Source organism: Salvelinus sp. IW2-2015, linkage group LG18, assembly GCF_002910315.2.
Source record: "Salvelinus sp. IW2-2015 linkage group LG18, ASM291031v2, whole genome shotgun sequence".
In the NCBI taxonomy this organism is placed as follows: domain Eukaryota; kingdom Metazoa; phylum Chordata; class Actinopteri; order Salmoniformes; family Salmonidae; genus Salvelinus; species Salvelinus sp. IW2-2015.
The window spans coordinates 48,268,740-48,281,503 of NC_036858.1; the positions used below are offsets into that span (position 1 = coordinate 48,268,740).

General features: G+C 42.4%; 2 protein-coding genes across 2 annotated transcripts in view; one reads left to right on the top strand and one right to left on the bottom strand.

Annotated features, from left to right (window-relative positions):
• LOC111978632 (voltage-gated delayed rectifier potassium channel KCNH1-like) overlaps positions 1-12,764 on the top strand; it is a 79,113-nt gene that overhangs the window by 36,699 nt on the left and 29,650 nt on the right. Inside the window, exons 11-12 of the mRNA XM_024008807.2 lie at positions 9,301-9,500; positions 10,802-11,054. Coding sequence (XP_023864575.1) covers positions 9,301-9,500; positions 10,802-11,054 — 453 coding nt within the window. The remainder of the gene's footprint in view (positions 1-9,300; positions 9,501-10,801; positions 11,055-12,764) is intronic.
• The window catches only part of hhat (hedgehog acyltransferase), a 216,940-nt gene that overhangs the window by 25,164 nt on the left and 179,012 nt on the right, over positions 1-12,764 (bottom strand). The gene's annotated exons all lie outside the window — the stretch shown is intronic.

Here is a 12,764-nt window from a genome sequence, read left to right on the forward strand (position 1 = left end):
CTCTCAGAGTGACCATAGGGTTCTTGGTCACCTCCCTGACCAAGGCCCTCTCCCCCGATTGCTCAGTTTGGCCGGGCTGCCAGCTCTAGTAAGARTCTTGGTCATTCAAAACTTGGAGGCCACTGTGTTCTCCCAGTCCCTGCAGAATGATGGAGGCTACTGTGTTCTTGGGGACCATCAATGCTGCAGAAATGTGTTGCTTCCCTAGATCTGTGCCTCAACACAATCCTGTCTCAGAGCTCTACGGACAATTCCTTCGACCTCATGGCCTGGTTTTTGCTCTGACATGCACTGTCAACTGTGGTACCTTATATAGACAGGTGCCTTTGCAAATCATGTCCAATCAATTGAATTTACCACAAGTGGACTCCAATCAAGTTGCAGAAACAACTCAAGGAAACAGGAAGCTCCTGAGCTCAATTTCGAGTCTCATAGCAAAGGGTCTGAATACTTATATAAATAAGGTATTTCTGTTTTTCTAAAAACCTGTTTTCGCTTTGTCATTATGGGGTATTGTGTGTAGATTGATGAGGAAAACAAATAATTTAATCAATTTTAGAATAAGGCTGTAATGTAACAAAATGTGGAAAAGGGGAAGGGGTCTGAATACTTTCCGAATGCACTGTATGTACATATACTGTAGGTAGGGGTCAAGTGACTAGGCAACAGGATAGATAATAAACAGTAGCAGCAGCATATGTGATGAGTCAAAAGAGTTATGGCACTGACAGACAGATGGGGTGGCCCATTCATGTTCAATCAAGGCTAGGCAGGGGGCAAAACTCTATCAAGGCGGAGCGCTTGGCGGTGCTCGGGCCCATGGAAGCCGCTCAGCCGAGATGGGGAAAATAGGATTTTGCTCTATTTTTCAAATTGTGCCGGCATTGTTTTCCAATCACAGTATAACACGTAGCCTGCGTTGTGATACCTCAGCACGTATGCTGTCATGGATCATAGTGACAACAACACTTTATCGCTACGCTCTGATGACACTGATGCTATTACACACACACACACACACACACTTGGCAGATAGGAAAAATATATACAAACCAGTGTGGCTGCACTCTGAAGTGGGGAGAGAAATTACATTTAAATTTTGTTAACTGCTATCCTGCTGCAATGATGTGATCATTTTGTGGTACGTTCCCTCCTTTGTCAAACACTGTTGTACTTTGTCAAATACTTTGGGCATTGCAGAATATTATAGGTGGTGTCTGGTTTGGAAAATAGTAGCATCAATGTCTCACAAAGTTATCATCTTCTAGAAAAATGTGTGTAACCGGTGTGTATGGCAGTCTATCCATTGACAGCCCATAGAATGGCTTCTCTCCTAACCTTATAGCAGCTTTACTGTATGAGTTGGCTATACAGCACAAACCGATCTGGGACCAGGCTACTACTCTGCTGAGACTGAAAAATGCGGATTGCTTCCCACTCCAGGGCTGTGTCCCAAATGGCACCCTATTCCCTGTATACCTTTGCACTACTTCTGATCAGGGCCCATAGTTGTAGCCTGGTCCCAGATCGGTTTGTACAGTATAGCCAGCTCCTACGGTTGTTGTCCGGCTATACAGCACCAACAGATCTGGGACCATAAGCAGAGCAGTCCTCCCACTGTATTACAGGTTGTATAATCTTCTGGTACTTATTTGGCAGCATGTCTACACGTTTTAGAGTGGAATCAGCTAAATGGACTCCTACTCTACATTTTGTATTTTTATGCTTTATTATAAACTGGGTGGTTTGAACCCTGAATGCTGATTGGCTGACAGTCGTGGTATATCGGAAAGAAATGTATCCAATCTCAAACTCATGGACAGAGCTGTCTATACAGTGACTGACTAGTTTCAAGGTTATGTGCACAAGTACATTGAGGTCTTTCTTGCAAGCTCTAAAGCCATCAATGCAGTCATCAATAACATTGTAATACTAAAAATAACATAAGAAAAAACATACGAGAAATTGAAATAAGACCAGAAGAAAGTAAGAAGCTATATACAGGGTCAGTGCCAATACCATATTTACAATGTGCAGGGATACTGGAGTGATAGAGGTAGGTACTGTATGTATCACAGGAGGCTGATGGCACCGTAATTGGGGAGTACAGGCTTATGGTAATGACTGGAGTGGAATCAGTGGAATGGTATCAAATACATCAAACACATTGTTTCCATGTATTTGATGCCATTCCATTCGCGCCGTTCAGTCACGCTGTTATTATGAGCCATCCTTCCCTCATCAGCCTCCACTGGTATGTATAGGGGTAAGGTGACTAGGCATCACGATATATGATAAACAGAGTAGCGGCAGCATATATGATGATTTTATGTGAGTGGGTGTGGTGTGCGTGTGTGTAGAGTCACTATAAATGTATATGCATATTATGTGTGTGTGAGAAAATGATGAAGTGAGTGTGAGTGTGCATAGAGACAGTGCAAAAGTTAAATAAATAACGGTCAACTCAGCCATTTAATTAGCTATTTAGCAGTGCTATGGCTTGGGGATAGAAGATGTTCAGGAGCCTGTTGGTGTCAGACTTGATGCACCAGTATCACTTGCTGTGTGGAAGCAGAGAGAACAGTATGGTTTTAGTGGCTGGAGTCTTGAACGATTTTCCGGGCATTCCTTTCACACCGCCTGATATAGAGGTCCTGAATGGCAGGGAGCCCCAAGTGAGGCCACCATCTGTAGCGCCATGCCACATAGGCAGGCTATTGCTACTACCCATTATATCAAGATTATAGTTTGAACCATGTTTTGAGGCTATACAGTGTTTGTTTACATTTACATGGTTTAAAAACAAAGTAATAAAACAAATATTTTGGGTTTTGATCAGGTACGACAATTGAAATAAGCTCATGAGGCATGTACAGTCGTGACTAAAAGTTTTGAGAATGACACAAATATTAATTTCCACAAAGTTTGCTGCTTCAGTGTCTTTAGATATTTGTTGTCAGATGTTACTATGGAATACTGAAGTATAATTACAAGCATTTCATAAGTGTCAAAGGCTTTTATTGACAATTACACGAAGTTGATGCAAAGAGTCAATATTTGCAGTGTTGACCCTTCTTTTTCAAGACCTCTGCAATCCGCCCTGACATGCTGTCAATTAACTTCTGGGCCACATCCTGACTGATGGCATGCTTGGAGATTGTCAGAATTTGTGGGTTTTTGTTTGTCCAACCGCAACTTGAGGATTGACCACAAGTTCTCAATGGGATTAAGGTCTGGGGAGTTTTCTGGCCATGGACCCAAAATATCGATGTTTTGTTCCCCGAGCCACTTAGTTATCACTTTTGCCTTATGGCAAGGTGCTCCATCATGCTGGAAAAGGCATTGTTTGTCACCAAACTGTTCCTGGATGGTTGGGAGAAGTTTCTCTCGGAGGATGTGTTGGTACCATTCTTTATTCATGGCTGTGTTCTTAGGCAAAATTGTGAGTGAGCCCACTCCCAGAAGCAACCCCACACATGAATGGTCTCAGGATGCTTTACTGTTGGCATGACACAGGACTGATGGTAGCGCTCACCTTGTCTTCTCCGGACAAGCTTTTTTCCGGATTCCCCAAACAATCGGAAAGGGTATTCATCAGAGAAAATGACTTTACCCCAGTCCTCAGCAGTCCAATCCCTGTACCTTTTGCAGAATATCAGTCTTTCCCTGATGTTTTTCCTGGATAGAAGTGGCTTCTTTGCTGCCCTTCTTGACACCAGGCCATCCTCCAAAAATCTTCACCTCACTGTACGTGCAGATGCACTCACACCTGCCTGCTGCCATTCCTGAGCAAGCTCTGTACTGGTGGTGTCCTGATCCCGCAGCTGAATCAACTTTAGGAGACGGTCCTGGCGCTTGCTGGACTTTCTTGGGCGCCCTGAAGCCTTCTTCACAACAATTGAACCGCTCTCCTTGAAGTTCTTGATGATCCAATAAATGGTTGATTTAGGTGCAATCTTACTGGCAGCAATATCCTTGCCTGTGAAGCCCTTTTAATGCAAAGCCATGATGACGGCACGTGTTTCCTTGCAGGTAACCATGGTTGACAGAGGAAGAACAATGATTCCAAGCACCACCCTCCTTTTGAAGCTTCCAATCTGTTATTTGAACTCAATCAGCATGACAGAGTGATCTCCAGCCTTGTCTTCATCAACACTCACACCTGAGTTAACGAAGAGAATCACTGACATGATGTCAGCTGGTCCTTTTTTGGCAGGGCTGAAATGCAGTGGAAATGTTTTGGGGGGATTCAGCTCATTTGCATGGCAAAGAGGGACTTTGCAATTACTCTGATCACTCTTCATAACATTCTGGAGTATATGCAAATTGCCATCATACAAACTGAGGCAGCAGACTTTGTGAAAATTAATATTTGTGTCATTCTCAAAACTTTTGGCCGACTGTATAAGTTATATTCTTCAAGAATCAATGGGTATATATCATTAATGTAAAAGTAAAAAAATCTAATCAAAGTTTATTGGCCCATACACAGATTTGCAGATGTTATCGCATGTGCAGCAAAATGCTTTTGTTTCTAGCTCCAACAGTGCAGTAATAAAACCTATAAAATAATACAAAACAAGACGCACGAAATCCAAAGTGAAAAATTAAGAAATATTAGAACGAGCAATGTCAGAGTCCGGAATATATATACGAGGAAATCGTGATGGATACAAGCGAAATTGAATATGCAGGTAGGCCTATGCGAATTGTGAATAATGCAAAAAGCACGACGAGTAGACCGTTTAGAAACCTTTTATGGATAGGCTACTTCTAATGCATGGCCAGGATAAGAAATACATCCGACGCATTATTGTGAAACCAGCTTTCGTTAAAGTAGGGTAAGGATTGCCTCCTAAGGGCTTGGTTTTTAATTGAGTGAAAATAAGAAATTGTAACAGGAAATTAACTTAAATGTTTTTAAATATGAGTGTCACCGGATAATCTCATCTCTCGTTCCATGGTGGGCATATGGATATGTAGCCTACATGGAGGGGGTTTTACGCACATCCAAAATAAGACCAGGAGCTGGCTAAAATAATGTACAACACATGGATAAAAGGGGATGTCCGCTCACTGTTTTGCTGCTCCAAAACTTTTAACTTTAAAAAAAGCTTTGGTGATTTAAGATTTATTTCAAAGCAATCTCACGAGCCAAACCCTTTATTGATAGTTTTGGCTAGTTGGCGAATGCTTTGGGCAGGACAAAAAAACAGCCTTAATTTAGGGGAGCGGAGGCTATGTTTGGTTTTTAATTAAATTAAATGCAGTGGGAAAAACACGTTTTTTATGTTTCTAATTACGAGGTTCACATGCACTATGGGCCAGATTCCGACATAGGAAATTAGACGATCTTATGCACGTCTTTCCTATGCATTTCCCAGTTGGTACTCAGACTTTATGAAGGTGCGTAACGGGTTTTGCAGGCGTTGTCCCCTCACTTGCGGAATAAATGTAATTCGACCAGTGAAAGCCCTCCAACTGGCTGGCCAACAGATTTTCTTTTGAGTTTTCATTCAATAGAATTTTCAGTACATTTATCTTAAGCCATCCCTTTAAATGCAGTGCACCTTTTAGTTTGAATTTTGTCAATAGACTCACTAGAATATATCAAGAAAACGGATTCAGAATATTAGGGATCAGTGAAAGAAATCCATCTAAATAAATATATGCACATTTGTCTCTGTTTCAGCACCCATTGGTAGATTTGTCGATTATTTAGCGTTAAGAAAGTACAGTACTTATGAATCATAAAAACAGGTTTGGAGAGCCTTCATGAAAGAAAGAATACAGTGGTTTGATTCATTCAGATAATTGCCAAATTCAGTTATTCTTGTTGGAAGAATAGTGTACATAAACTCAGCAAAAAAAGACCCTGTCTTTCAAAGATAATTCGTAAAAATCCAAATAACTTCACAGATCTTCATTGTAAAGTGTTTCAACACTGTTTCCCATGCTTGTTCAATGAACCATAAACAATTAATGAACATGCACCTGTGGAAAGGTCGTTAAGACACTAACAGCTTACAGGCAGTAGGCAATTAAGGTCACAGTTATGAAAACTTAGGACACTAAAGAGGCCTTTCTACTGACTCTGAAAAACACCAAAAGAAAGATGCCCAGGGTTCCTGCTCATCTGCGTGAACGTGCCTTAGGCATGCTGCAAGGAGGCATGAGGACTGCAGATGTGGCCAGGGCAATAAATTGCAATGTCCGTACTGTGAGATGCCTAAGACAGAGCTAAAGGGAGACAGGATGGACAGCTGATCGTCCTCTGCAGTGGCAGACCACGTGTAACAACACCTGCACAGGATCGGTACATCCAAACATCACACCTGCAGGACAAGTACACAATGGCAACAACAACTGCCCGAGTTACACCAGGAACACACAATCCCTCTATCAGTGCTCAGACTGTCTGCAATAGGCTGAGAGAGGCTGGACTGAGGGCTTGTAGGCCTGTTGTAAGGCAGGTCCTCAACAGACATCACCGGCAACAATGACTATGGGCACAAACCCACCGTCGCTGGACCAGACAGGACTGGCAAAAAGGGCTCTTCACTGACGAGTCGCGGTTTTGTCTCACCAGGGGTGATGGTCGGATTCGCGTTGATCGTCGAAGGAATGAGCGTTACACCGAGGTTTGTACTCTGGAGCGGGATCGATTTGGAGGTGGAGCATCCGTCATGGTCTGGGGCGGTGTGTCACAGGATCATTGGTCTGAGCAATCTCAACACTGTGCGTTACAGGGAAGACATCCTCCTCCCTCTTGTGGTACCCTTCCTGCAGGCTCATCCTGACATGACCCTCCAGCATGACAATGCCACCAGCCATACTACTCGTTCTGTGCGTGATTTCCTGCAGGACAGGAATGTCAGTGTTCTACCATGGCCACCGAAGAGCCCGGATCTCAATCCCATTGAGCACGTCTGGGACCTGTTGGATCGGAGAGTGAGGGCTATGGCCATTCCCCCCCAGAAATGTCCGGGAACTTGCAGATGCCTTGGTGGAAGAGTGGGGTAACATCCTACAGCAAGAACTGGCAAATCTGGTGCAGTCCATGAGGAGGAGATGCACTGCAGTACTTAATGCAGCTGGTGGCCACACCAGATACTGACTGTTACTTTTGATTTTGACCCCCACTTTGTTCAGGGACACATTATTCTGTTTCTGTTAGTCACATGTCTGTGGAACTTGTTCAGTTTATGTCTCAGTTGTTGAATCTTGTTATGTTCATACAAAAAAAGTTTGCCGAAAATAAACGCAGTTGACAGTGAGAGGACGTTTCTTTTTTTGCTGAGTTTAGAATTATAATTGGGAGAATAGTGTACAATAATAGGCTGTACCCTAGTCTATTTCCTGCACTAACCATGGAACTGTGTGATGACATGGCCAAGTATTGCGCCATGGGTCGGGTTCAAACTGTTAAGGCTTGGTCTATGCTCAGCTCCATAACGATTTAATTTGCCTAAACATATATATTATGAACTGTTACTAATGATCCTCAGCAACAACCACATGGCCTTGACAGGGTTTACAGATAAGCAAATGAAGGTAAACGAGACAATGTATTTAAATGGAATGATAATGGAGGCTATACCAACTGAAGGGAACTAATAGTAAATTGACAGTTGAATATGTGTTGTTATTGGGCCTACTGATGATCAATACAGATGGTGGCTAATATTTAACATGATAGAAATAGGAAACAGAGAAAGTCAGGTTCGCCTATAATTAAGACATTTCCGAGTGCCCATCCCTGCAAGTTAAAAGGCTGTACAATTTCAATTCTGCATAATGGCTCAGCATTTCATAAACTTTACTGCTTTGGTTTGCTGCCATATGATTGGTTTCACATTTGTCAGCGATTATCATGTAAAATAGATCTAAAACAAGTCATTTATATTTACAATTATTTTATCCAAACAGATTACTTATTTACCAAGCTCTAATCAATAGCTCGTATTAAGTTGTAAATTACAGTGGATGGAGAATGGTGTTACGAAGTAGATGCTTTTTCCACTTGGAACCGGTCGGTTCGCTAGATCTTATTCAGGGTTTCCTCACACGTAGGTGGTGGAATTATGAGGGAATTAAGTCAAGGAATACCGCGTATCACCTCTGCCACATCTTCATTTATTCCATCTCCACCCCAAACAAATATCAGGTGAATGGCATGCTATTCTCATGCTTAAGTTCACGGTCAGAATACGCATAGAGAGAAAAGTGCATAAAAAGGGAATTACGTTTTGTATGGCCCCAAAAAGCACATCTCTCTTGCTCCATGTGCATAATGGGCACTGTGCTTCATGAGTCATGGCTGGAAGGCTGTGCTTTAGCGGAAACCTGTATTCATGTAGAAGCTCTGATTCCAGAAATGTGATTGGAAACCTTTAGTTCAGTGTTTCTCAAACTTCGGTCCGTAGATTGGCGCCAGTATCTCATAGTTAGCTGATTTAGTTTAAAAGTAAAAGCTCCTCAAAGAAGGTATTTGGCTGTTCCTGGTACACAAAAGGTTAAAAAAATAAAAACTTGACCTACTGAGTAGTTTATCTAAGTAATGACATAAAGGCTTATCACGCAACATAGACAATGTGTATGATGCTGATGGACAGGCACTGTCAGAAGAGCTCTGTGTCTCTGTCACCTCCTCTTCAGCCCTGTTTCCTCTAAACACGCACCAGAGAGGCTGTCTTTTTTGCTTTCTGTGGCACATACACACTTCCTCACATACTGCTTGTTTGTCACTTTGGTTCTTGAATCTTCTTTTCTATGTTTGTCCTCAAAGATTAAGGATACGTCTTTCTGAACCTTAGTGGATATTTGATGCATTCTTATTGTTATATTACAAATAGGAGCAGCTTTTACCGATCAACAAGCTTTGATGACTTGACTTACTGTATGTATTTCAAGTACTGACACATTTAAACACATTGATGTTGTAATACTGGATCAATTCCTGAAGTCTCCCATCTGTTAACTTGTGTTCTTAAATGCATATTATCCTTCTCTGCGAAACCAACTTTCTCGGATTCTTCCATAGCCGCGTGAAGTAGTTTTTTCGCCATCGCGATATATCCGCAAATACAGGACTATTAAAGGCTCAGTGCTGACCTAGTTAAATAAAATAACATAACAAAAGGCTCAGTGCACTACTTTTAAAATTATTTTAAAATTAGATTTTTCAGGGGCTGATGCAGCACCCTCATCACCCCTACTTCCCGTGGCTATGGACTCTTCTCTAAATGTTCTAAACATCCGCCCCCCTTGTCTTTACTTTTCTTTTCTTTCTTTTCCCAGCCCTGCTTTACGCCACCATCTTCGGTAACGTCACCACCATCTTCCAGCAGATGTACGCCAACACCAACCGCTACCACGAGATGCTGAACAGCGTCCGTGACTTCCTCAAACTCTACCAAGTGCCCAAGGGGCTGAGCGAGAGGGTCATGGATTATATCGCCTCCACCTGGTCCATGTCCCGGGGCATAGATACTGAAAAGGTATCTCAAACTGTAAGCCAGACATTCATTACCTTGACATTCATTACCCTTCCCCCCTGTGTTTGTTTGTTTTTCCTGCATGGTAGCTTCTGCAGCAGGCTGGCCCATTTGTGTTGTGGTGGTGATCGTGACTCTGTGTTTTGTTATGCTGGACCAGTCCACTTGGGGTGGGGTAGGGGATGGTGTTGAGTTAATGGATAATGCTCTGTAGCACTGCTATATTAACAGATTATCATAAATAGTCATGACAGCTGGTGTTAGTTTATGACAACTGACTTTACCCTGTTTGCTAATCAGACAAACGTTGTCTGATTAGCAAACTGCTTCAGCTAAGTAATGGTGTAATATGAGATAATCAGATTAGTTCATTTGATGTGACATGGTTTGAAACCTATTTTAAGCATAGCATATAGAAAAACCAGTGAAGAAATTAAATGTAAGAAATGTGTCCAATAGGTAAAACATTTTGTAAATACTGTACAGCAGTTTGTCTTTTGGGGCTGCCTCAACACTGATAGTTGGGGTAAGTAGGTGTAGTTCAGTACTGATTTTGGCCCATTCCAATGCTGTATGCGTGTCAGCAGAAAGCAACACTATGCAAGCTTCCAGGCACATTTCTCCCACAGCGCAGGGAGAATGGATGAGGGAAGGAGGGTAAAATCCTTTAAGGATTCTCTGCTATCGCAGACTGACTCACCTCAGCCTCAGGAGTGTAACTGTGGCTGCTGTGACGACAAGAGCATCCCAGCCAGGCCTGTAGAGGGAGGCTGGCTTGATTGGCAGTTTTGGGGGATTCTTTGTATGATCTGCTCACATACTCAACTAACTGTAACCCATACCACTAACCTTAAGACACTGTTGGGGTTACTCTATACACTTATACTTCCTGGTTTTTAAAACAGAAAAATCAGATTTACAGAACAGGATTATAACATTGATTTACTGTTGTATTTTCTATGCTCCTAAGTGCTCCTCTAACTTGTTCTTTTACCCAATGAGCACCATAACTGGATGATGATATTATTATAAATAACAACCTGTTTTTGGTTGGTTGCCATGATGCGACACCCTTAGAATATTTCAAGATAAAGATGGAAGGGAAAGTCACAAGAGAGAAGAGGATTTAAAGTAATGTATCAACATGCTATCATGGCTGCCAGTCAGACATTTCTGGTTCACCAAAGGCAATGAGTGTGGAAGGTGGCATAATTTGGTTATTTAACTCAACCCTCTCGCTCTCTCCCGCTCTCTTTCTTTCTCTCTCTCTCTTTTCCTCTCTCCTTCTCCTCTCCCCCTCCCAGGTATTGCAGATATGCCCTAAAGACATGAGGGCAGATATCTGCGTCCACCTGAACAGGAAAGTCTTCAAAGAACACCCTGCGTTCAGGTTGGCCAGTGACGGGTGCCTGCGTGCCCTGGCCATGGAGTTCCAGACTATCCACTGTGCCCCTGGTGACCTCATCTACCATGCCGGAGAGAGCGTGGACAGCCTCTGTTTCGTGGTGTCAGGATCCCTGGAGGTCATCCAAGATGACGAGGTGGTGGCCATCTTAGGTGAGTACTTGTTCATTGTACAGTATGATGAAGTAGGCTTACATGGTAGCCATTTTGGGTGAGTTGGCTGTCCATTGTACAGTACGAGGTGGTGGCCATTTTGGACGAGTTGCTGTTGAGCCGGTGCACATTGGTACCGTGGTGGTCATTTTTGCTTGGATTTCTCTAGTTGGCTTTAGCTCAGGACATGACTGCTCGCTATTAAATTTAGATTTTTTGGAGGGGATAACTAGCTTGCAAATCTTTTGACAAGTGGATGGAAATCGCTACTCAAATTGTAATGGGAAAAAGCGATATATTGAGCAGAAATAGCCTCAATATTAGATCTGAGAGACTCAACAGTGCCTCTATTGACACCAGCACTTCCATCTCAAAGCAAACAGGTCTATGTAGATTTGAAAATTGCTAACTTGGCGATAATAATACGCTGGATATACCTACCAARATGCTTGTTTTTGACATTACCGTAACGTTGCTTTGAGGCAAGTGGAAAATGGAGCCCCAGGACTTTTCTCTTCGGAGATAAGGTCTTGACAGGAGGTCACTATGGGACAGAGACTAGGGATTCCTCTGATAATATCATCAGTGTGTACATGTCTACCTCAATTACCTCGTACCCCTGCACATCAACACGGTACTGGTACCCCGTGTATATAGCCAGGTTATAGTTACTCATTGTGTATTTATTCCTTGTGTTATTATTTTTCTATTATTTATATCTTTTTCCCTCTCTGCATTGTTAGAAAGGGCCCGTAAGTAAACATTTCACTGTTAGTCTACACCTTTTGTTTACGAAGCATGTGACAAATAACATTTGATTTAATTTAACCCCAACAACAGTCCCTGTTGAGACATTAACAAGGTGTTAATGTGGGATTGGAGGGTGAAGGCTACACCGCTAAATGTTGAGTGTCTGTAGATCACGCCTTGTTATACAGTATGTCTGAGTAATGCATTCTTTGTCCTTAATCGCATTCCTGGTTTTGGTTGGTCTCGACGGTGTGTGTGTGTGTGTGTGTGTGTGTGTGTGTGTGTGTGTGTGTGTGTGTGTGTGTGTGTGTGTGCAGACTGTTGTATGTATCCAACCCTGTTTACATGGCCCTGAAATATCAGAAAATAGTTATTGCTACATAGACGAACATTGACGGTGCTGGGCAAATAGCAAACATTGCCGGGAAAATATACAAACAACATCATTTAAAAAGTGAACAGTAATAATGCAACACATCAATACACACAAAATGGATGTTCCTCCCTGGGTCTGCTGGGTAACAGAGCTGTGGTTGTTTTCTCTCACGTTGCTGACCTGTAATTGGTGGGTTGGCTCGTGGGGAGGATTAATATCATGTTTTGTTGTTATACTTTCCCTGGCTATTTCATGGCAATGGAACCCTGGGTGATGAACTAGCTACCGCAGTCAATCACTTTCTCACTAATGGTAGCTGCTATAGCCTACAGTATCACTGCTGCACCAGCACTGTGATCGTTCTACTTCCTCTCTTGGGTTTTCACAAACTGCAGGACATGAAAGCATTTGTTTAAGGGTTTCCAAGATTCAACCAAATCTGAAGAACAGCATTCTAACTGTAGCTGTCTTGCTGTGCCTTTTTTCCCTCTCTGTCACTGCCTTGGTTTGTTTCAGGCTCTAAGACATGAAAGCCTTGATTTTTTTAATCAATCCAATCTGATTATGCTGACAAACTCATCAAA